The sequence below is a fragment of the Crotalus tigris genome, unplaced genomic scaffold (genome assembly GCF_016545835.1).
Source record: "Crotalus tigris isolate CLP2741 ecotype Arizona unplaced genomic scaffold, ASM1654583v1 scf7180000018394.372285, whole genome shotgun sequence".
NCBI classification, from domain to species: Eukaryota; Metazoa; Chordata; class Lepidosauria; order Squamata; family Viperidae; genus Crotalus; species Crotalus tigris.
Window position 1 is genome coordinate 335,176 of NW_024096978.1, and position 23,910 is coordinate 359,085.

The 23,910-nt window shown below is 37.8% G+C and overlaps 1 protein-coding gene across 1 annotated transcript; it reads right to left on the bottom strand.

Moving 5' to 3' along the window:
* Positions 1–2,106: 2,106 nt before the first annotated feature.
* On the bottom strand, positions 2,107–19,335 carry HACD2 (3-hydroxyacyl-CoA dehydratase 2). The gene is made up of 6 exons (XM_039351978.1): positions 19,156–19,335; positions 17,177–17,195; positions 14,811–14,899; positions 7,824–7,945; positions 6,469–6,647; positions 2,107–3,406 (listed from the first exon to the last, which is right to left on the bottom strand). Exons 1-6 carry the CDS (start codon positions 19,333–19,335, stop codon positions 3,324–3,326), a joined length of 672 nt encoding a protein of 223 aa, XP_039207912.1. The 3' UTR covers positions 2,107–3,323.
* Positions 19,336–23,910: the final 4,575 nt, after the last annotated feature.

Here is a 23,910-nt window from a genome sequence, read left to right on the forward strand (position 1 = left end):
TAAATTCTAGAACCAAATGTGTTCATTTTTATAATAGGGTGGACAACTTATGGCCAACTTCCATTATAGTTTTTGGAATTCAAAATACCCTAAAACAAACTACATATGCCCATCTTTTGTTTAAAAGGATTCCTATTCCACCAGAATGGAAAAGAAATCGGCAAAATCCTATCCTGTTTTGACAGTGTAAGTCCTCTCTCTTATGGCTTAGTTGCAAAGCAAACAAATACAGAATACCTCTCAACAGTAAAGAACTTACCATTCTCTGCTGTAAACTACCAGGGCAATTTTCAAGCAGCTTAAAAAATATTCTAATTGAGCCTATGCCAGCAAAGATATGACAGAAGGAATAGCTGACGCATAGCAACTTAAAGGACTATTAAGGATAAAGTGAAATCAATCACATCAATACAATGTGTGTGCTGCCATAAGTAAGTAAATCTGCTTAGGGGATAGAACTGATCCTTCAGAAATAAAACATTGAGCTGTTGCCTTGGATCCAGTTCGGAAGAACTATGGTATATATCACAGGTGTCAAACTTGCCACGTCATGTGATGTGTTGCGAGGTATCGGGACTTTTTTTGCATTGCCGGCAATGGGATAGGCACAGCTTCGGTATGATGAAACTGGCCTGCAGGCCAGCAGTTTGACACCCTTGGTATATGTGGAAACATTGATGCAGTGCTTCTCTGTAGTTCAACAGCTACGCCAATTTCCAAGCTCACAGAGTGTAAGGATTGGAAAGATAATCCTGGAGATTATTTAGTCCAATCTCAGCCTGATGCAAAAATCCATCCAGCAGCAGCTAGGCAATCCAGGGGCAGATGTAACTATTTTCATGAGCTGCACAGTTGCTATGCCTGCATTCTGGTGTGCTGAAACCTTTCCCAAATCAAATCTGAAACACTGCATACATCTGTATCCCACAACTGCTGCCCCATATCATGCAAAGCAGCCTTAAGAACTGGGATTTAATTATTTGTGCTGATGGGAAGTATTTGACCAGCATCTACAGCTAAATGAGGTAATAAAGAATTCCATGTCCTTTTTTCCTGCTGAGTAGATGTGCAATGAGCTGAGAGGTTATGCAATATTTGCTAGGTTCCTAAAGCCCTTAGAAAGTGGGCTAACATAGAAAAGCTTTTTCATGATTCAGATGGACTGAAATGTTATTGAATTGTCTTATGCCCACGTTGGCAAGAATATACCATTCTCAAGTTAATCACAGAAGCAATGATTTTCATAAGACAACCATTCACAATCACAAGGATAAAACTGAACCAGTCTGGTAAAATCTTTTTTCCCAGTTATAAACATAAAATGGCTAAGTGTGCTAAATTTGTAAATCAATCCCCTGAATTGGTTTAATGTGGCTGCTTTGTTAATGGCCAGCTATCAAAAATTCCAAGAAAATGCATGCTATATTTTAATGATCCTGCAAGACATGGGGATGACGTCACCCTTTTCAGTGTAAAACTAATGTGCTAAGCTGGTAGTATACAAAGGGAAGAATAGAATGATCTTGGCTGCAGGCTTAGAATGATTCAGATGGCACAACTTGCTCTCAACAATAAGCCACCATACTCCCAAAGGAAAGACTGTCTCAGCACACCAAATGGATAACTGAGGAATGAATTAAGTGCTGTTCTTCTTCCAACCTTCACACAAATGTATACTTATGTTTGTTGTATAAATTTGGCTACGAACCCTTTAATACAAGCCACTGCAGAGGCAAAATTGTTAGACAAACCATTAAGACAAACTCTTTAACATGTTGCAGTATGTATCTGGCTTGGAGGAAATAATGGGACGGACAAAAAAAATTACATCTTTCTACAGAATGATTAACAATAATGCCAAAGGTTCCTGTAAGGCATTTCCCCCCCCCCAATAGTAGAACGAAGTAAAAAGTGGCAGTGAGTTGCAAGGTAAGTTACTGCGATGGAGTAAAGGATATACTTCTTAGACTAAGTTAATGTACATAAATTTAGTACTAAATGTATAGGAAGGATGAGCAATACCAGCAGCATTTTTAGAAATAATAAAGCCTATGCCCTTACCATGATGGCTTCAAATTAAAAATATAAATAACAATTTGCATTTTCTTCAAGATTATCAAAGCAATTATTTAATTAAAAATATTCAAAGATTTCACAATAATTTTCCATATAAAATGTCAATTTTCCAAATGAGTTAGCTTTGAAACACATTAAACTTTCATGCAATAGCATCAACTGTAGGCCCCAAATTAATGGAGCCTTAAAATGTGTTGAATTTTAAATGGATAGATTTTAAGAAAAATATCTTCAATTTCTTTAAATGCTTATTTTTCTAAAAGAATCCATTTCCTTAACAGTTTGGAATTGGATGAATTTGGATAGCAATTTTAAAGCCATACCAAAAGTTGTTTTTTTTTTTGTCAATGCTGGTCACAAATTATTTAAAGCTTCTAGTGTAGTAATTAGGAATACAAAGGGAAAGAAGGAGGAAGTTGTATCACTAAAAAGTACTTTACTTTTTCTATTTTCCAGTTTTTTTTAATGTAGCACTCTTTATCTTGTTTTTCTAACTTTGTATATTTTCTTTGTATTTTCTCTGTACTTCAACAAGGAAATACAGATAATAAAAAACAAATTAGCTAAAATCTATGCATTTCAATAAAATAGGGGTTTGGTGGAGAGAAGCATTGAAGAATAGCAAGAGAACATCCATGTTTGAGGTATTAAGATCTGAATCTTTAGAACACTCATTCATTCTTGTGCAACAATGCAGTATTTTAAGGCCCAACTACATAAAAAAAAATTGGTTGTGCAGATTATGCAATTGGTTTACAGCTATTATCATGGTAACGCTGTCTCTTCGTTTAGGCTTGTTAGATATGAATATGATCTTCTCTAAGATCAGGATCAGCAGTCTTTAGGAAACTGATGGCAGTTTAGCATTCCAGATAATATTGTTATGATGCAATGTCTGACATGCAAATTTTGAAAAAATTCTAATCCTAATCCAAGCATCACACTTACTTATCTATGACCTTTATGATCAATCATGTGATGATAGTTTTTAGTCAACAGATTATAGATATACTTAAAAAAATAAAAAGAGGTTTCACTATAACAAGACATGCTGTCATAGGGTAATGATTTTACCCAAAATTACTACTGTTGATTACTTTAGTAATATTTGAGCAGTTGATCAAGTATTTATTTTGAGTTTCTCAAAATACTACTCTGCATTATTTATAACTTGGATTGAGTGTTCATATTTGGGTAGGTTCCTGTTTACACACATATTTGGGCACAACTCTAAATAGAAGTTGGAGTTATTCAGATTTCTTGTGTTCTTCAGTAACAGAAAGTACTTTTCTTCTCTGATGTAACATATGAAAATACAGCTGAGGGAAGCCTGAAAAACAACAGAATTGGGTAATTAAGTCAGGAGTTTTATCTGTGTATATTTTGATTAGTATCATATACTCAAAAGACTCTCACAAAAAGATATTAATGTCTCAAAACATGCATCTTTGATCTCTTTTAATATATCAGGATTAAAAACTACTCAGGAAATACTGATTGGCTAAGCAGTTTTTCTTTGGACACCTTTCATTTCAATATTCAATTTACTTTATTTTTTTCTCTATGGCACATTATATGCTTAAAGTACAGGCAATAAATAGTTAGTCCCAGTATACCCTGCAGAAGTTCTTTAATTAATAAAACGAGTCAAAGCAAAAATAAAATGATAGCTACTAGCTTAAATATTCAGAAATTAAATGGTCCTTTTCTTTACTTTCTTTTCTTTCTATTATTCACTTTTCTTTTGGCACTATAAATCTGACCTTCTTTCAACAAATCAATATCTCACAGAAGAACAGTTATCTCGTTCTTGATGTAACAGCTGCAGAAAGTTTTTGTTCAAATAGTTACCGGTTCTTTCTATGAAAAAGCACTGCTTTGATAAGATTTATGCTCCAATTACAGCACAATACAATAAAAATGGTGGCTGTCTAATATTGTATCTTCCTCTTTTGTGCCTTCGAGCCAGTGCTGACTCCTGGGGAATGCCTGAATAAGTCCCTGAAGTTTCCTTAAAAAGATTTTCAGAAGTGGTATCTTCTAGTAATAGCAAAACGAAATTTGCAACTTTTGTAGTTCAATCAATAAACTGATTATTACTTTCTCATTCCAGAAAAACAGATGACAAAACAGATGAATCAGGGCTCATCCACCTGGCCCTGATTCTGAGTTGGACTGCTTACTGTTTACTAAAGGCACATCTTCATAGTGCAGGTCCCATCTTGCTGCCAACTGTTCTGAAGAAGAATGAAGTGGACTCGAGTTGATCCAGCAGGGGCTACCCTGCTAGGGGCTACCCTTGAGGAGCATTTGGAAGCTACAATTGGTCCAGAATGCAGCAGTGTAGACAGTTTTAGAGGACTCTAGGGTGGCACATGCAACATCACTCTTAAGTGAGCTGTACCATCTGCCGATCTGCCACCGGGTGCAATTCAAGGTGTTAAAAACCATTGTGGTGTGGGTCCAGGATATCTGCGGAATCAACTTTCTCCAATGGGACTGGCCCACCCCACTTGTACTGGTAGAAGGGGCTACTGCAGATCCCATCCGCCAAGGCATTTCAATTGGTGGGATCCAAGAAAAGAGCTTTTTTTGTCACGGCTCCTGTCCTTTGGAACATCTTGCCACAGGAGGCAAGATCTGCCTCTTTTACCCTTCAGAAAAGTCCTTAAAAGCTGGTTCTGCTGATTGGCATGGGATCCTGAAGCTGCTGCTGGTTGGAGGTAAGGTTGATACACTAATAGAGGACACATCCCATCTCTCCCCACCAAATCCCTGGTTTTTAGCTTGTTTTAATTTTTGTAATTTTAATTCACTTTTATATTTATAATTGCTGTTATATGTCGTTTATCCTGATGTAAGCCACTCAGAGTCACCTGAACCACTAGATAAGTGGCAAATAAATTTGAAAACAAACAAAAACAAGATATCTGCAAGAACTGAAGGTTTTCTTAAATGATAGATGGTGTCATGACATCGTAAGCTGTACAAACTTGTGTGGGAAGTCATAATGCAGGCACAAAAGGGATGTAGTTTGTACTGCAATGCCTGTTTTTTTTTTCATTTGCTCCCATCAATGTTTGCGGTTCATGAGAAGAGAGAGTGAGTTTTGGAGAGTCAGCGACTAGCTAGACTTCAAGTCATCCACTGCAGAAATGCTCCTTCCCATCCAGTGCAGGGCTCTAAGCTTCCTTGGCAATTTCCCTGTGGCTGCCAGAAAGGCTGGCCTCTCTTGGGCAGTTTGTCTTTCTTTCTTGGGCAGACTGGTCTCTCTAAAAGCTGTTTTTTGCATGAGGTGCTTTTCTTGATAACTGCTGTACAGCCCAATGCTATATTCCATTCTGCCAATCCCTACCTTCCACAAAACCTGTCCCCTTCCTTTTCCATGAAGGAAAGGCGCCCTCATGCTCCCTTGATGGTGGCTTTCCTCTGCCACCCTCAAGGGAGCTTGTGCATGGATGGGGAGTGGGGTCTCCAACTAAAACTATAGGGAGAACAGTCTTGCAAAGCTGTTGTTTCTGGTGAAGAAGAGAAAAGCAAAAACATTACTCTAAATAGTTCAATAGTTATAGTTGCGTAACATTATAAGTTATTCTATCACACCAGCATGGGCATGAGGGAGGGAGGGAGGGATTCTTGATATCATCCAGAAATGGGTAATAAGACACTCTGGCTGGACAGCACTGCCTGTAATAGCAGCAACAGGAACTGTTGCTTACTCACCCTTGAGACATGAGGTAAAAATAATGCTGTGGGGGGGGGGGCATCAGTTTTGAAAATGACATGCTTTCCTGGCTTTTCAATGATTGAAGGGAAAAAACATTAATGGGGCTGTGAGGAAGAGGCCAATGTGAAATCTGCGTATCCCAGCTAATACGGAAAGTTGCCAGAACAAAATGCAGGAAAGAGAAGTTTAGTGAAGAGTTTTGTATATTTAACAGATGTGTGGATTTTCCATTTGGACTGACAGTTCTGAGCTTTAGCATATGATCATCATAACAACTATCTATGAAACCCCCTTCATAGATAGGGGAACTGTACATTTACGTTCACTGTGGTCATCGTAAATATACACATACAGTTGGTGTAATGGTTAAGGGGCAGAACTAGGTTGTGGCCTACTAGTTGATTTTCAGTCAGAGAACCTTACTAGATGACTAGGGTGTATTTTCCACATAGGATTCTGTTATGGGACAAGGTAGGAGGAAGAAGCACAGAATATGTCATTTTCAACTCCTGGGAGACAGGTTTGAAAATAATCCTGCCTGGTTTTTTGCAAGATTATTCTAGCATACCAACACACAAAATCTTTAACTGCAAAAGATCACAAATATTTTGAAATTGTTTTAGATACATAGGAGGCAAGAAAATATGAACTGAGTTTGCACTTACTTGGAATGTAAGTTAGCATAACTAGGATCAGAAATGTGTAGTAGTCGAATGAAAAATTATATTTATTAGGTAAACTAATAGAAAATAAACCAGATCTCTTGATAAAGGGCAGAGCAGCATACATTGTGAGCATTTCTCCAGTAACTCCCATTGGATATAGTATGATGAATAAAGTATACCTACAAAACCAAAACATAATATTCACATAGGGATAAAAATCAGAGAGGAAATTCTGGACATACTTATTGAAATTTCAATGACTTAAAAATACCTACATTTCATATCCAAATTAATATAAAATTTCTTATAACTGATTAGTTATATCTTGTTTGAGGATAAAACATTCAAAGTTAAATTTAACAGACTGCAAATTTCTCATTTCTAGGAACTCATGCTATATAATCCAACACACATTTACTTGGATAAAGTTTCATTAAAAACACTGGGAACCTCTAGACACAAAAAACAGAAGTGCTTCATAACATAAGTATAAACTGTTGCTTCAGTAGGATTCTGCAAAGGATTTCCTGGACATTTCCTTAATCAAAAAATAGCAAGACAGTTGAAAGAGGGGACAAACAAAGAAAAAGGGGAGAGAGAGAAGTATGAAGACAAATTAAAGAGCCATTTGAAGGTTAAAAATAAATGAAAGGAAAAGGAGTCCAATATATAGAAAAGAGAGAAACTGATGATCCTTGAGACAGTTAACTCTTCTGCAAATAAGTAAGGGATACTTTTAAAGAGAAACAGCTTTTAAACTACACTAACTGGTTATATGCTTATGTGCTATACCAATTGTTACTATAAAATAAAAATGCAATTGTTCATCATCAACTAGTTCTCTGAATATACAAAAGAAAGAAAATAATGCCCCTCCATGCATGGGTATAATCTAAATTAGGAAGCAACTGATTACAATAACCAATTGCAACTTCTCTTCTCCCTCCAAGCATTCGTGCACATGTCTTATTAAGCAAAGTGAATACAATTCTATTGACTTTCTTCCCTTCCAAGCACAAAAAAACAGCAATAATCCTAACTCCCCTTCTCCTCTCTTATAATTAATTGTAAGAAACTGAAAGGGGAACAAAGAAGATACTTAAAGATACAGAAGATACTACAGAAGATGCTCTGCTTCTGATCTTGAAACATTACAAAACATTTAGCATATTCAAATACTTCACATCTGAAACAATATCTCCATACTCAAAACAGATGCTTCAAATCCAAATGATTTTCATGCCCCTATTACGCGCTTTCCTTACATAAAATGCCCGGTGTCTGTCGGTTTCTCTTCTGCTTTATTGAGCTACTGTTTCTTAAGCTGATAATTATCAAGTATTTAATCACCTTACCTGGCCCACTTGATAAAATAAGGAAGGTGGTTTAGCAAACTAAAGGTGTAGAAAGAGTAACGGATGATCTCTGTGATAGTCCAGGCAACCACAAAAAGAAGGATGCTATCTTCACTTTGCACCTATAAAAGTTAAATGCAGCTGTTGAAAGGGAAAATGAATTATATATATATGATTAAAACATCAAGCCGTGCTTATATTCTTTCACCCCAAGGAGATGAACCATACTATACAAATCAGGCAACATGATGCTTTGAGAAACCATCCTTCCAATGATTTCAAGCTGTGCACATATAATCATACCAATTCATTCTTCTTTATTTTTTAAAAGCCACCTCAGTTCTCCCTCCAGAACAGACTACAGGAAAGTGGTAATTTTAAACTGATTTTTGCCTTCCCCATCAAGAAACGCTGAAATGAAGTCTTTTAGAAAATTAAAAAAGAAATTAGGTGAATAAAAGGAGGGTTCAAGTGGAAAACATTCTTAAGAATCCCTATAAAACTTTCTGTTAGAATCAATTGCGTAATAAAAGCTTCATCTGGAAGCCATTTCTATCGTATTATAGAAAAGAATAAAGATTAGAAGAAAATTACACCTTTGGACCAGAGGTCAGTAACACCTTTGGACCAGAGGTCAGTCTTTTGGGAATTACTGCACACTCGGATGCAATGTCTCAGGTATACAAAACAAAAGAAAGAACTGATTGTTTCGTAACTTTAATTTTAACTAATTATCATCTGTGACTTTATATACAGTATATCGTATCTGTGTCTGGCTGACAGCCTATCCAAAATGTTCTACAGTCTAGGAAATCAGGAAAAGAATTGGATTCTGTCCCTCAATATGTAAGAAAAGGTAGAACTGCTGCCGTTTCTCTCAAAGTTTCTTTGAAGAATGCCACTGCATACTGAAATATACTGCATATGGGTAGTCCTCAACTTACAACTGTTCGTTTAGTGACTGTTTGGCACTAAAAAAAGGACTTGAAATTGGTATTCACACTTCTGACCATTGCAGCATCCCCATGGTTGTGTGATCAAAATTCAGGTGCTTGGCAACTGGCATGGATATACAATAGTTGCAGCATCTCACAATCATGGGATTGCCATTTGCAACTTTCCCAGACAGGTTTTGACAATCAAAATTAATGAGGGAAGCCAATTCATTTCACAAACGCATGGCTCACTTAGCTGTAGTGATTCGCTCAACAATCATGGCAAAATTAAGAACCCCGGGGCAGAACCTTAGATGGGAAGGAAGTTCAAAAGTAATTATTAGAAAATATTACTTCACAGAAAGAGTAGTGGAAGCCTGGAACCAACTTCCAGCGGAGGTAGTTGGTCAATCATCAGTAACTGAGTTTAAACGTGCTTGCAATAAACACATGCCCATTATCTGGCAAAAATTAAAATAAATTAAAATGTTAAAAATAATTAATTAAAAAGAAAACAAAAAAAATCAAAGGACAGACATGATAGACTGCTATGTCTTTTTCTGCTGTCAGTTTTCTATATTTTTTTAAAAAAAGGTTGTAAAATCAGGCATGACTCACTTAACAACTGCCTTGCTTAGCAATTGAAATTCTGGTCCTATTGTGGTCGTAAGTCAAGGACTACCTGTACTGTACTGAAACTCTCGGTACAGGAAGGGAGGACTCTAACCTTAACCTTAACCCTCATCCCTGTTCTTCATTGTGGCGTCTGTGACATAAATATGGGGAATCAACCAGCTAATCTATCAGAAAGGAGACAGCTAAAATGATAGCTAGAAAAAAAAAGTGAGTCTTGCCAATCCCGTTTTGTTGAAATTGAAAGCTCAACTGATACCATCAAATTAATTAGGAAGGCTGAAACTAGGAGATTGACAGATCTTGGATAAAAAAGTGCTCCACAAAAAAAGTTGCTAAGATGAACAAAACCTATGTTATAGTGAAGTCTCTTGAACTGTTTGAATGTTCAATATGTCTACATAAATATGACCTAAAACGTGAATACTGAAAATTCAAAAAGGTTCATAAACTTTTAAGCACCCTGTATGTGGCCTTGAACTTTCATAGTCACTTAACTAGATCAAAAAAAGGATTAAGAGCTGCCACCACTCTTCTTTAAAAACATTGAAATGAAAATGAAGTACCTGGCTTTGTACTAACATAGGAAATGAACAAGTGTGGATTCTTTTAAAAAGGATATGATACTGTTGGAGCAAAATGCAACAGACTTCCTAGTGTCAAGGGCATGAAGAAACTACTCAAGAGCTGTAGAGTATTAAAAAATCTATGAAAAAAAAGTTGTTCATGTAGACGAAATCCTGACACTGCTTTATGCAAAAAGGAAACAACTGGTTATTTAATCCATATGAAAAAAAAATCAAAATTAGAGTTGTATGAAGAGAAGGAACAAGATTCATTGGTATTATATGAAAGAGCCAAGGTGGCGCAGCAGTTAGAGTGCAGTACTGCAGGCCACTTTAGCTGACTGTGTTCAGCAGGTCAGCGGTTCAAATCTCACCGGCTCAAGGTTGACTCAGCCTTCCATCCTTCCGGGTAGGTAAAATGAGGACCCAGATTGTTGGGGGCAATGTAAATATATATATATACATTGCTTACTGGTGTACACCGCTTAGAGAGTGCTTGCACTTAAAGCGGTATATAAGTCTCATAAATAAATAAATAAATATGTCACTCCAACAGGGAGAGAAGACAAAATACAATCAAGCGTGCAAGTTTGTTATGTCTCAATAAAGTATCATTCTAGTCTTCCTGAGGAGTCTGTTTCCTGATCTGAGCTACCTCGTAGGGTTGACATCAATCTTGTAGACCTGATTGTGTTCTACTTCAGGAGCTGCCTGCATATCTTCTGATATGATCTTGTTTCCCAGGGATTTAGGAAATTTTTTAGCCCTCTTAGTTTATGTAATTGTTGTCTCTTTCTCTCAAGGTTCCCTCATTGGCTCTCTAACAGAAACATACTTATTCTAGGAGCTTGGTCAGACAACTCTCTCTCTGAAATAGATTCAATACAGAATATATTTGGGGAGCAGAATTTACAGCTGGTTGTCTCACCAAATCATTTGGATAGTACAAAATAAGAGGAATGGAGGAAAGAATTGAGGGAGAAACCATATCACTTGCTACCAATAAAATTGGGTTGATGAGTGTTTTAAGGTAAAAATTGGCCGATGCAGACAAGACTCCATTATATGGACTTTACCAGGGCAGATAAGATGAGATAGATGGGACAGTTCTCTCTATAAAAAGAATAGTTCAAATGACATCATCTAAGTAACCATGCGATAATGTTTGAATAAAGAACAATGCTTTAAGATTGATTTCTGTGCTAGAGAAGAACACTCAATGATTCTACCATTGTGATGGTCAAAAGAGTACTCTGGCTAAAGTAATCAATATTTTGTTATCAATGACATTGCTGTTAACAACAAAAAGAAACTTCGGTTTAAGGAGACACCTGCATTTTCAGAAACAATATTAAATTAACAAATTACAGGTTCTAATTTCTTGTACTATTAAATACGTCAATTGTACTATCACTGTATTACCTTTGCATCATGCAGGGAGAAGAGACTTGATATCCTCATGTTACTAGTAATTACTGAAAAAGCTTTTATTTGCACTTAAACTTTCCCTCTGTGCTATTTTTTTTTTTTAAAAAAAATTCATACAAGACTGCAGGCAGTACATTTCATATCATATCAGGCTCTCATTATACCCGAAGTATTTTGTTAATGGAGTACATCTTACGTCACCTACTGCCACCTACTGGACATATGATGAACACTGTTTTACATTCCACTTTTCCAATGACAAAAATAATGAACTAAAACAATGGCTACTCAAGATCGGCTAATGACTGGAAAACTATTTTCAGCATCATTCAAAACTAATAGCATATTAGAGCTATTATAAATAATTAATGCTGTTACACTAACAAATAATTCATAGCTTAAAATGAAACACAGCTATCCCTACATCCACAACCAATAGCTGATTTTATTTCTCTCCAATGTCAGATACACAAATATTCTTTCTTTCAAAAATAGTCCTAAGAAGGAAATTCATTCTTTACTGTTGCAGAAATAAAGAAAAACAATAATCAAAATGTAAACATATTTACTTATTGTTCTTATTTCTATTCTGCCTTGATCAAAACATTTGGTGGCTTACACAAACCAGTTAAAACACCCATAGCACAACTTCTAAGAACAATAAAACTGTACCAAATATAAGAATGAAAATAATAAAAATAGTAGGTTCCAAGGGCATGATAAAATCAGGGGAAGGATCACTGGAACAATTCTATCTTTAGTAGCTTCCAAAATGTCAACTGGGAGGGGGTTAACCTGATCTCTACTGGAAAGCTGTTCCACAGTGTTGGTGCTGTCACAGAAAGGCAGAGCCCTCCCATTCTCAAAAATGTGTGATAAATAACAATCACTCTCTTTTTATCTGATCAGCCGGGCCAGTATTGGTGGGAGTAGGTGATCATACAGATATTGGGTACCAAATATTAAAGGGCTTTGTAAGTTGAAACTAGCATCTTAAATTGTATCTGGAAAACTATTGGCAAAACTGGTCTTATTTGCTGATGATACTGGAAGATAGGAAGTATACAGCCTGCTGCGTTTTAGACCAACTTTGGACCAACTTAAAGTAGTCTTTAAGGCCCAAGAGTGCATTATAGTCCTTCAATCCATCTGGATGGTGATAAGCTCTATTTAGGCCCTCCTGCTGCAGGTAGGGTCACAAATAGCATACTAGTTGGAGTATCAAAAACTGCTGCTGGGTCCAGTAAACCAGGAGGGATACATTACCACCATCCAAGTCCTGACAAAGGTCTTCTAAGAGAGTGGCAATTGTTGCCTCCATACCAAACCTGGAAGCAGTATCCTGAATGAAAAAGTTCAGGTGATTTCCTTCATCAAGAGAGCTGCAAACATATTCTGCTACCATCAGCTCATTAACTCCCCCCCCCCAAAATCATCAATAATCTTAGCATTGCAGACTATCAGGTTTTGATCAATAACATCTGAAAGGGAAATTCACTTGCTTTTTGAGTCTTTCAGCAATACCAAGTGATATTTGTTTTGCTAAGCAGGTTAGCTGTAAAGGTGTAGATTAAGCTAGACCAGGGGTGTCAAACTCGCAATGTCACGTGACATGTCGTGATGTATCATGACTTTTTTGCCATTGCCGGCAATGGGGTGGGCGTGGTTTTGCTATGATGCATCCTGCCCACAGGCCGGCATTTTGATACCCCTGAGCCAGACTAAATCAGTGAAATCTCTACTCTGTTTTTAAAAATCATAAGATCCGCTGGGTTCATTCTGCCCCATGAATCATAAATTGCCCATCAAGTCAATATGCAGAAAGCTAATGACATATGAGTGTTCTGAATAAAAGCTTTGGAGTACTGGACACTAAGTTTTTTCCCCACGAACTAAAGATTATGAGAATAATGTAAAGATATTAAAGTTAAGCAATGCCTGACACTTCCAAGAAAACAAAATATAATCAAGCCTGCTTAACTACTGGTGTGCAATACCTTTGAGTGCTGGCACATTGTTTTCAATCTGGCATGACAAGCTTTTGACTTTAATTGCTTGCCATACTTATTTAAAGGGAAATCACACAAGGCATCCCTATCTTTGAATCATTTTTATCCTCCCTAATGAAAAGTAAGAAAACAGGATTTAAATTAAAGAGCGGCAGGTTTTTTCTTCAATTTCAAGTGTTAAAAGGGGGGGGGGAGAGACAGGACAAGCTAACAATGTTATTATCTTAGTAATAAGAACAAGCACATTCTTCAAGCATCATTGGACTCATGCAATTAATATTAGGAGCTAAACATCAGAAAGCATCCAAGAAAACATTTGAAGAACAATCTGCTATCACATATTTGATACCAAAACAAACAATCCCTTCATTAGACTGGCAAATAAATTAAGATAGCTTTGTCTTGTTTGAGAAAAAATTATCTTCAAGAAAAATCTGACCAAAATTATTAAGAGTCTCTCATTAAAAGACTTGAAAAACACGGGGAAGAGTTATGCAAGAGATGAAACACATGCATCTTACAACATCCTCAACAGATGAACTTGTTCAAAGAACTCAGGTATGTAGACAGCCTTTCAAAAAAAAAATGTAGAATATTTTCATAACAATGCAAGTAACCATTTTTTCAAAGAAAACAATACATATGTGTCTTTCAACCCCTAGCCTGGGCTGCTTAGGTAATCAATCAATAAAATTAAATTCTACTACAGCTATAATTTTAATTTTGAATGTTTGTATTCTACAATCGAGTTCTTTCTATGCCATCATTAAGATACTGGAATTATTTCTAATCATATGTTTAAGTTATATTAGTACTACAATAGTGTATTCCAATGACATCTACATTAAAGTTGCTTAAGGGTTTCGAAAAACAGATCCACTCTCAATTCTTCCAGCAGACTTGCTAGCCATGCTACCTGGAAATTGTAAACTAAGTTACAGTACTTAAAAAGATATTTTTCCTTTATATAAATTTTTTACTGGGAGCTGCTCAGAGTCACTTAGAAAGGTTTCTGGCCATACAAATTGAATAAATAATAACAACTTTGGTTTATGAAAAATTGAATGCAGTGAATGAAACCAATGAAGTAAAAAAGGTAAGTGTTCATGTGAATGTTGATTGTCCTTTCCAAACAATGAGTCGGATAATGATACCTAGTTCTTTTCAAGCCTACTGAATCTGACTTGACATATATTAAATGGGAACAAAATAATGTCCACCAAAAAGTATTCTAAATCTAAATTACATGTCCAAGGTGTTGAAATATGACATTTAAACCAACAGTATTGAAAAGGTTATTTGTTTACCGCATGTCTACATGCACATTTGATATCAGCAAAAGAGATTATGTTCACAGAGAACAAAAATAGCAGCTTCATGATAAAGGATGAATAAAATAGTTCACTCTCAACTCACCTCTTTTACACTGTGGGCTATGCCCCATGTCAGAAAAACTCTTGACATGATTTGGAAAGCAGTCAAAACAACAGAGGAAGGAACAATCCCTGTAAAGACAATTTAGATTTAATACATTTTTGAGCTCCTAAACCAGGGGTGTCAAACTCGCAACATCACGTGATGTGTCACGACATATTGTTGACTTTTTTCCCATTGCTAGCAATGGGGTGTGCGCAGTTCCAGCATGACACATCTGGCCCATGGGCCGACAGTTAAACACCCCTGTCCTAAACTATCCACCTACCTCTTAATAGTAATCTGATTTGGAAAGAGACAGTTTTATGAAATTAATTTTAATGTTTTAATACTAAAATATTGGTAAATATTATTTTATTATTGTTTCAAAATTTCTTTCATGGGTGAATTTTGGATCAGAGATGAAGACACAAGGTTTGCTATAGCTTGATCTCAAAATATGCCAAACTATGATTTTCAAGTAATAAATCTGATAAACACATGACTAGTTTTCCTTCTGATTATCAGATGCCAGAGCTAAAACAACAGAAGACATTATGTTCCACATAACATACTTATATGAGATTCCTAGATGCTGGTGCCAAGCACAGAAGGAAACAATCACCCAGTAAGACAATTACAACAATGGTATTTTCAAATGACATTTTTTGTTGAACAGTAAACTCTTATTTATGCAACAGCACTTATCTCAGATAGAAAGGGACAATGTCATATCTGAATAAATGGCTAGTGAATATTCAACTGCTTATGACATACGAAGAAAAAATATATTTTTTCCCAGTAATTTTATTTCCATGACATCAATGATTGTTTAGGGACTATAATTAAAATCCAAACATTCCCACTGAAATGTCTGAATAGCACTAGCTAATTAATAACTCTGGAAGAGGAAATGAAAGATTTTTCATGTGTAAAATTCATGTATTTCTATAATGTAATTTAACACTAGTAAAGTGATATAAGTTCTCAGCTGTAAACATTTGTGCATACATAAAGCACTATTTCTAATTCAATTGTATTTCTCTCAATCAACATAATCAAATTTTGTTTTAGATTTTGTCACTGAGTTATTACATGCATAAATGTAGAAAGTTTGTCTTTATATAACAAATAATAATAATAACTATGCTAGGTGTTGCTCTTCCTGCACATCTGGTAACATGGGCTACAGGAGGTGCTATATAAATCTAACACATACATATACAAGATAGTGAGTGATCCAGTCTCCTCTGCCAGACCCAATTTTTTTTTCCCCACCTGAATGGTATGATTGCCTTATTAGAAACCAGGAAAGTGTTGACCCTGCTAAGGAACCCATCTTCAGTACAGGATAGGGAAAATGCATCTATGGCAGCAATCTCTTTGCTGGAGATTCCAGCAGTACCGGAGTCAGCAAGCCCACTTGTTCTGATAGACTCTGCAAATTCACAGGACCCCTCAACTATTTTCCCTGATCATAACAGACTCAGATATTTCAGCCCCTTGGCCTGAGCAGAGGTCCTTCATGAAGATCCAGCCCAGAACTACACAAATTTGAGACTGGCCAAAAGGCATGGGGGGAGGGGGGATCCAAGAAGACAGCAGATTGCTATCCAGTGAGTGTCAGTTGTGGACTAGGCAGAGATTCAGCATGGCTAATTAATGGCCATCCTTCTCTTTCGACAATGCTGGGGACAACTTAGTTAAAACTCAGCTCTTGCTTGTGACTATCCTGACCTTAACTCTTTCTCCTTTGGATTCCCCATCTGACTGGTCTCCATCCTTGTTGCCTGTTTGTCCCAGGACAATTATCTCTCTTCAGAGGTTCTGCAAAAAGACTTTTTCCACTTAATTGCAACAACATCTATTTCTAGCCTGGCAATTGAAATAGCATGTTCATTTGCTTTCTAGCAGCCAGGTCAACTATTAAAAAAAAAAGTGTGTTTGTGTTTTACTTTGACTTTCCTGTAAGGAGACCAGAAGAACAGAAAATTGGATCAAATTTTTAACTTGTAAGTAAATTGCTTCAAAATGTTGCATTTTATTTTGGCAAACCTTAATGTTTATATCTAACAGTTGTTCCATAAGCAGTATAAAACAGAAGTAGGCCAATTTTTATTATTAAATAATTAACACCATCTCTATACAAGTTGAAACAACTTTTGTTAGTCTGAACATGTAATTCTTACTTTTGAGAAAACAGATTTGCATATTCAAATGCATGTTTAAAACAGAAATAAGGAAAACCAAATGCTGAGAAACTGGATGTATATCATGCTATATACAGTTGCTATTCCTTAAGAATATGAGCAGAATTCCCTCCTTGCCTTCCAAAATAGAGATATTGAATATTTAATTAAAAAACTTACCTACTGCACAGTGCACGATCTAAAAAAAAGAGAAATAATTAAGACTAGGCTTCTCACATTTGTAATACGATTTTCTTTACTACAACAGCATCATGGATTATGACTAAGAACATTGTTCTTAAATAGTATCTCCACCAGTCATTGTTATCATAACATGTATCTCTTATCTGTTCAATAATTTTGTGCAATTTTCATCTCATCAATCACTATCAATTCCTCACCTATAATTCTGCTATGCTGAGAAATCACCTTTCAGAAAACTATCCTTAATGTTTGAGCGTCCCAGTGACTTAAAAGAGATAAAACTCATATCCTTGGGTATGTTCATGAGACAATGATCATTGTCAGTTCAGAACTTCTTCCATGAAATAAAGCAATCCCTCTTCTCTATGCATTATTGGAAAGAGAAGTGAGTCACAGGATGGCAGTTATATGAGCTGCTGCTGGGATATCAGAACCACCCTTAAAAAGAATTTAATTTTCCCTCCCTCCCTCCCTCCCTCCCTCTCCCTCTCTCTCTCTCTGTGTGTATATATATATATTCAGATTTGTTTTTGCTGACAAGATTTAAAGATTTAAGTGGAAGACTAGTATTTCGGACTCATATGTCCTCATCAGCTAGCCACACCCCTGAGGACTGATGAGGACAAATGAGCTGATGAGGACAAATGAGTCCGAAATAGCTATACTAGTGTCTCACTTAAATCTTTAACTCTTGTCAGCAAAAAGAAATCTGAATTTGTAATGTATCGTAGTATGTGTGTGTGTGTGTGTGTATATATATACACACATACACACACATATATCTATCTATCTATCTATCTATCTACATACATACATATCGTAAATGCCGGCGTATAAGGCGACTTCCGCGAGCGCTGAAATCAGTGCCAAAGACGGGGATCATCTTATACGCCGAGTCGTCTTATACGCCGGAAATACTGGTAGTTTCCGGCGTATAAGACGACATTCTAGGAATGCGGCCCGGCTATAAAGACGGGGATCGTCTTATACGCCAGGTCGCCTTGTACACCGGCATTTACGGTACATACATACATACATGTAGGTCTTTGGTTATTCGGGTTTTCTCCTGCGTCAAATTGGAAGTGTCTTGGTGACGTTTCGACGAAGTCCCATTCGTCATCTTCAGGCTGGTGTTTTCGGCTTCATGCTTTTAGGAGCACGAAGCCGAAAACACCAGCCTGAAGATAATGAATGGGACTTCGTCGAAACGTCAGCAAGACACTTCCAATTTGATGCGGGAGAAAACCCGAATAATCAAAGACCTACATACAAACACCCGTGAAAACCTTAGAAAATATATGTATGTATGTATGTATATGTATATGTGTGTATATATATATGTGTGTATATATATATATATATATATATATATATGTATATATCAGAATAAACCTTGCAAAAACATATGATGCATTTAAAAGGGATAGTAAGTAATTCAGCATTACAATATAGGAAGAAGTCAAAGTGCCTAGGGCAGTGATGGCAAATCTTTTGAGCTTGACGTGACAAAAAAAATCAGAAAATGCCTACCTTAACTCTGCTGGCATGTCACACATGCATCCTAGAGAAAAAAAGGCTTCTCCGGACCTCCTCTTTGGACTCTCCTCTCCTCTGGATTCTCATCTCTGGATGCTCTGAAAGTTGTGTGATTTTGGGACTCCTCGGAGTGATGTGAGTTTCAGAGGGTTTGCAGGTTTTTCCAGACCCTTTGAAAGTCATGTGGGATGGTTCTGAGGCCTCTGGAACCTCAGGAAATTGTATGAAAATGGGAATGTGCAATTTTTGAATGTCTCGGGCTGCACAAGAGCAAGGCCTTCTTGCACAACTTCCAGAGGGTTCCTGAAGTGTGGAATGTCACCAAAAATGGTATGCCATGCATGTCATCTGTGACATATATATCATAGATTTGCCATCACTGGCCTAAGATAAGAAGACTTTCCCTGTGATACACCTACCTCAAGCAAAGCTCCAGTCTGGAAGAATTTCAAAGGCTTTTCTATTGAATGATAGAGATTATGATAGCTACCCGTTGCAAGGTATGCTCTGACTAAACCAACTGCTATAACAAGCCACCTAGAAGAAAAAGAGACAGGAAAACATGGTGATGTTTTTCTTGAAATGCCAATATTCTCCATAATCATGCAACAGATACCATGAAATATTTCAGGAGTAATATAACCTTCTTAAAATAAGCAATTCAGCATTATATTCCACTGAGATAGAAATATACTTTACCAGTTTGGTTGCTGAAAAAAATGCAAATTATAGTCTAACAGCTGCAACTGCGAAGCTAAAAGTGGGATTCTTTTAAATATTTTAAACAGAAGTAAATAGCGTCTCTATTAACCGAAGATTAGGAATAAAACTGAATCTAAAGCCATTAGGTTTTGTTCAACTGATAATGATTCGCTCACTTCTCCAGTACAGAACTTGCATATGAAGCTTAACTATGTCATGCAATGTTGTATGAAGAGTAGAGTACAATATTAAATGTCTCCAAGGAAACAAAGTATGGGTGCACACCATCAAATAAATTGTGTACTACTACTACTTCTTTACTAGCTACTCTTTACAAAAATCCAATAGATCCAATGAGACTTACCAAGTAATTATATACACTTCAAAGGCTTATTTTCTTAGAAAGAAAGTTGGTGTTATGCATTTTTGGGTGTTGGTGTTATGCATGTCAGTCTTTTTGTAAAAAAAAAAAATTACCCGATAGGACCTGGAAACAAGGGTGAGCAGACATAGCATTAATGGGAACCCGACTGGGACTGATCTTCATTTAAAATTACTATTTAGCAATCTCATAATGAACCAACTTAGTCACACTCATGGGTGTTGTTCGTCCATCGATTTTGATGAGGACCTTGACATCTTGTAGATTATGGGCCATAACGATGTGTCCGTAGGTGGCTGATAAGACCGATGTTAGCATGGAATGTTCTACCACATACTGAACAAAGAAATGTAGACACTGTTACTTCATCATTTACAGCTCTGGCTTTGCGGAGTGCTCGCTTCTCTTGTGCCAAGATTGTCCTTCTGTGTTCATATGTCTGGCAACCCTGGTACACCAAGGTGCGCCATGTCGATCGATCATGCACCAGAAGTTCCCAAGAGATGGTGTTAATATCCAGGGACTTGAGAGGCTTTTAGCGTGTCTTGGTATCGCTTCTTTTGTCCCCCGTGCGATCGTTTTCCTTGAGACAGCTCACCATAGAAGAGCTGTTTAAGGATGTGATGATCTGGCATCCTTACAACATGGCCTGCCCAGCGCATCTGGGCTTTCATCAACAGAGTGTAAACTGATGATAAGCCTGGTCTGGAGAGGACATCTGTGTCTGGTATCTTATCTTGCCACTGGATCCTCAGAATTCTACGAAGGCAAGTCATGTGGAAGTAGTTCAGTTGCCTTACATGCCTCCTGTACACTGTCCAGGTCTCACTAGCATACATCAGGGTAGTTAGCACTGCTGCCTGGTAAACTTTAAGCTTAGTAGCAAGGCTTATTCCATGGCGGTCCCACACATTAGTCCGCAATCTGCCAAATGCAGAACTTGCCTTGGCAATTCTACAGTTGACCTCGTTGTCAATTGTCACTGCACGGGAGAGGGTACTACCAAGATACATAAACTGGTCCACTGCTTGCAGCTTTTGTCCCTTTACTGTGATGGTAGGCTCTTGATATTGGGCTTTTGGAACTGGCTGGTACATCACTTCAGTTTTCTTTGTGTTGATGAAGAGGCCAAAGTTGTCACAAGCGGCTGCGAATTTGTCCATGCTGGCTTGCATTTCCTGCTCCGATCCTGCATTAAGAGCACAGTCATCAGCAAAGAGGAGATCTCATAGCACAGCCTCCTTTACCTTGGTGACAGCCTGACATCTTCGCAGGTTGAACAATTTCCCATCGGTTTTGTACCTCAGATTAATTCCCACTGAGCTGTTCTGAAAGGCGTCTGACAGCATGGCTGAAAACATCATGCTGAACAGGGTTGGTGCCAGCACGCAGTCTTGCTTAACGCCATTAGTGACAGGGAAGGCCTCTGAGGCTCCACCATTACTCAGAACACGAGCCGCCATGCCATCATGGAACTGCCATACCATCAGAATAAATCTGTCAGGGCACCCAAACTTCGACATAATGCGCCATAATCCTTCACGACTGTGTCGAAAGCCTTGGTGAGATCCACAAAGGTGGTGTATAGTTCACGAGTCTGCTCCTGACATTTCTCCTGAAGCTGTTGAGCTGCAAAGATCACGTCCACCGTGCCACGCTCTTTGCAGAAACCACACTGTGTCTCAGGTAGTATACCCTGTTCCAGATGGTCAATCAGGTGATTTAGCAACACTCGTGCAAAGATCTTGCCTGCGACAGAGACAAGTGATATTCCTCTATAATTATCGCAGACTTGTCGATTTCCTTTCCTCTTGTAGAGATGCACGATGGACACGTCTTTCAGTTCCTGGGGAATGGAACCTTGTTTCCAGAAAGATCGGAACAACTGGGTAAGTTTTTCAACAAGCACAGCACCACCAGCCTTATAGACTCCCGCTGGGATTGCGTCAGATCCTGGCGCCTTACCACTGGAACACTGACTGATGGCCTGTGAGGTTTCAGCCTCCGATGGTAGGGCATCCAGACTATAGTTGATATCTACCTGGGATATCCTTTCAATCGCCTCATTATTGATGGTAGATGGGCAGTTCAGTGGAAATGCTCAGCCAACGCTGTAAAATCAGGGTCTTCTCAGTGATAAGAGTTGCACCACTCAAATCCAGTAAAGGAGAACTTCCTAAGGGCTGAGGTCCATACAGGGATCTCAGGGCTTCATAGAACTGTTTGACATCGCCTCTATCAGCAAACCTCTGGATTTCATCTGCTTTGGCACTCAACCAGGAGTCCTGCATCTTGCGGAGCTTGCTCTGTACAATCCTGCGAGTGTTTATAAAAGCATTTTTCTTTGCAGTTGACGATGGGTCATTCTGATGAGCACGGTAGAGATAGTGTTTTTCAGCAAGCAAGGCCTTAATCTCTTCATCGTTTTCATCAAACCAGTCCTGCTGCTTCCTATATGAAGGTCCAAGAACCTTAAGTGCAGAAGAGTGCAAGATGTCCCAGAAACATTCCCAGTCCTTCTCAGCATTTTCCTGTATTTGCAGCTCCAGGAGTTGATTGTCAAGATCTTTTACTAATGAAGCTACTACGTCTGGGTTTTCCAGTGTACTGACGTTGATCTTTTTCATCACAACTCTGTTTCCCTGTGGACGATTCTTTGGCTTGATGTGAATATTTAACTTGGAAATGATTGAGTCTATGATCAGTCCAGCAGTCAGCACTCGGCATAGCCTTAGTTACTCTTACATCTTGCATGTCTTTCCTCCGCACAATGACATAATCAATGAGATGCCAGTGCATCCAGGACATCTTTTTACGAATAGGCAGGTGAAAGATGGTATTAGTAATGACCAGGTACCTCTGGTGTAGGGCTGTCATGCCTCTCTAGGGCAGCTCGTACACCTTTGGTCCCCACCTGACACTCAGCTCTCACCTGCGCATGTTACAGCTACTAGGAGCCACAGGTGAGAGCTGAGTGTCAGATGGGGATCAAAGGTGTACGAGCTGCCCTAAAGAGGCATGACATGCCCTACACCAGAGGTACTACCCCTCCCTGACCACCCCATACACCCATAAATACACTCATGGGTATTTATGGCAATGAATGCATAAGGGAAAATCAGGAGGCACAATGTTATGCTGGCTTTAGATTTTTGCATCTCAGAACTTCAATTAAAATATAAGGCTTTAAAGCAGGGGTGTCAAACTGCCAGCCTGCGGGCCGGATGCGTCCTCCAGAAGCCGCACCCACCCCATTGCCGGCAATGGCAAAACTGTCCTGATATGTTGTGCAACGTCACGTGACATCACAAGTTTGACATGTCTGCTTTAAAGATATAAGGCTCCTGCCTTGAGCAGGGGCTTGACCAGAAGACCTCCGAGGTCCCTTTCAGCCTTATGATGCTATGTTTCTAAAAGCAGAATGTATTCAGCTGATATTAGAGATAACATTGCTAAAGAAAGCTTTTCTACCCAAATTAAAGTGTCACAAATTTGTTATTGAAACACATCTTTATCTTTAAGAAACATCCACTAATCCCTGGGAAATCAGAGAGTTCCAGAAGTTTAGAGTAGTTTTAGGATGGATGAAAATGATCTGCAACTTAACACAGACAAGACAGAAACTGTTGATGGGAAAATATATTTTAGCTGTTTATCCAGTTCTGAATGGAGTTGCACACTCTCTGAAAGTTCTAGATCATCATTTGAGGTCTTGTAGGAATTACAGGATTGTGAAAGCTGTGATAATGACTATATTTGTGGAATTAGGCTCACTAAGGTGCTTGCAGACATTTCCTATTTAATACCTTCTGGCCTACAGTTATAATCTGTCAGGAAGCTGGATGTCCTATATCAGGTTTTCTCACTATCACTCTGATTTTCCAAAAACTCCCACTTACTATTACCAAATTTATTTGCTGCCCATCTTGCAGTTCAAAGTGACTCTGAGTGGCTTAGCAACTTAATTTTATCGTGTATTAAATGCATGGATTAGTGATGCATCAGCATTGAGAAACAGCACTTATTTCTCACCACATGGAAATATATCCAGAGTAAATGATACTTTAGTTGGCATGCAATTCTATAATGA

Coding starts and splice junctions, on each gene's coding strand:
- HACD2 (XM_039351978.1), bottom strand. CDS start 19,335: ATGGAGAATATTGGCATTTCAAGAAAAACATCACCATGTTTTCCTGTC. Junction 7,946..14,810: donor TAGCCCACAGTGTAAAAGAG/GTGAGTTGAGAG, acceptor TAACTTTTATAG/GTGCAAAGTGAAGATAGCAT. Junction 3,407..6,468: donor TATGCTAACTTACATTCCAA/GTAAGTGCAAAC, acceptor GTTGTTTTTCAG/GCTTCCCTCAGCTGTATTTT.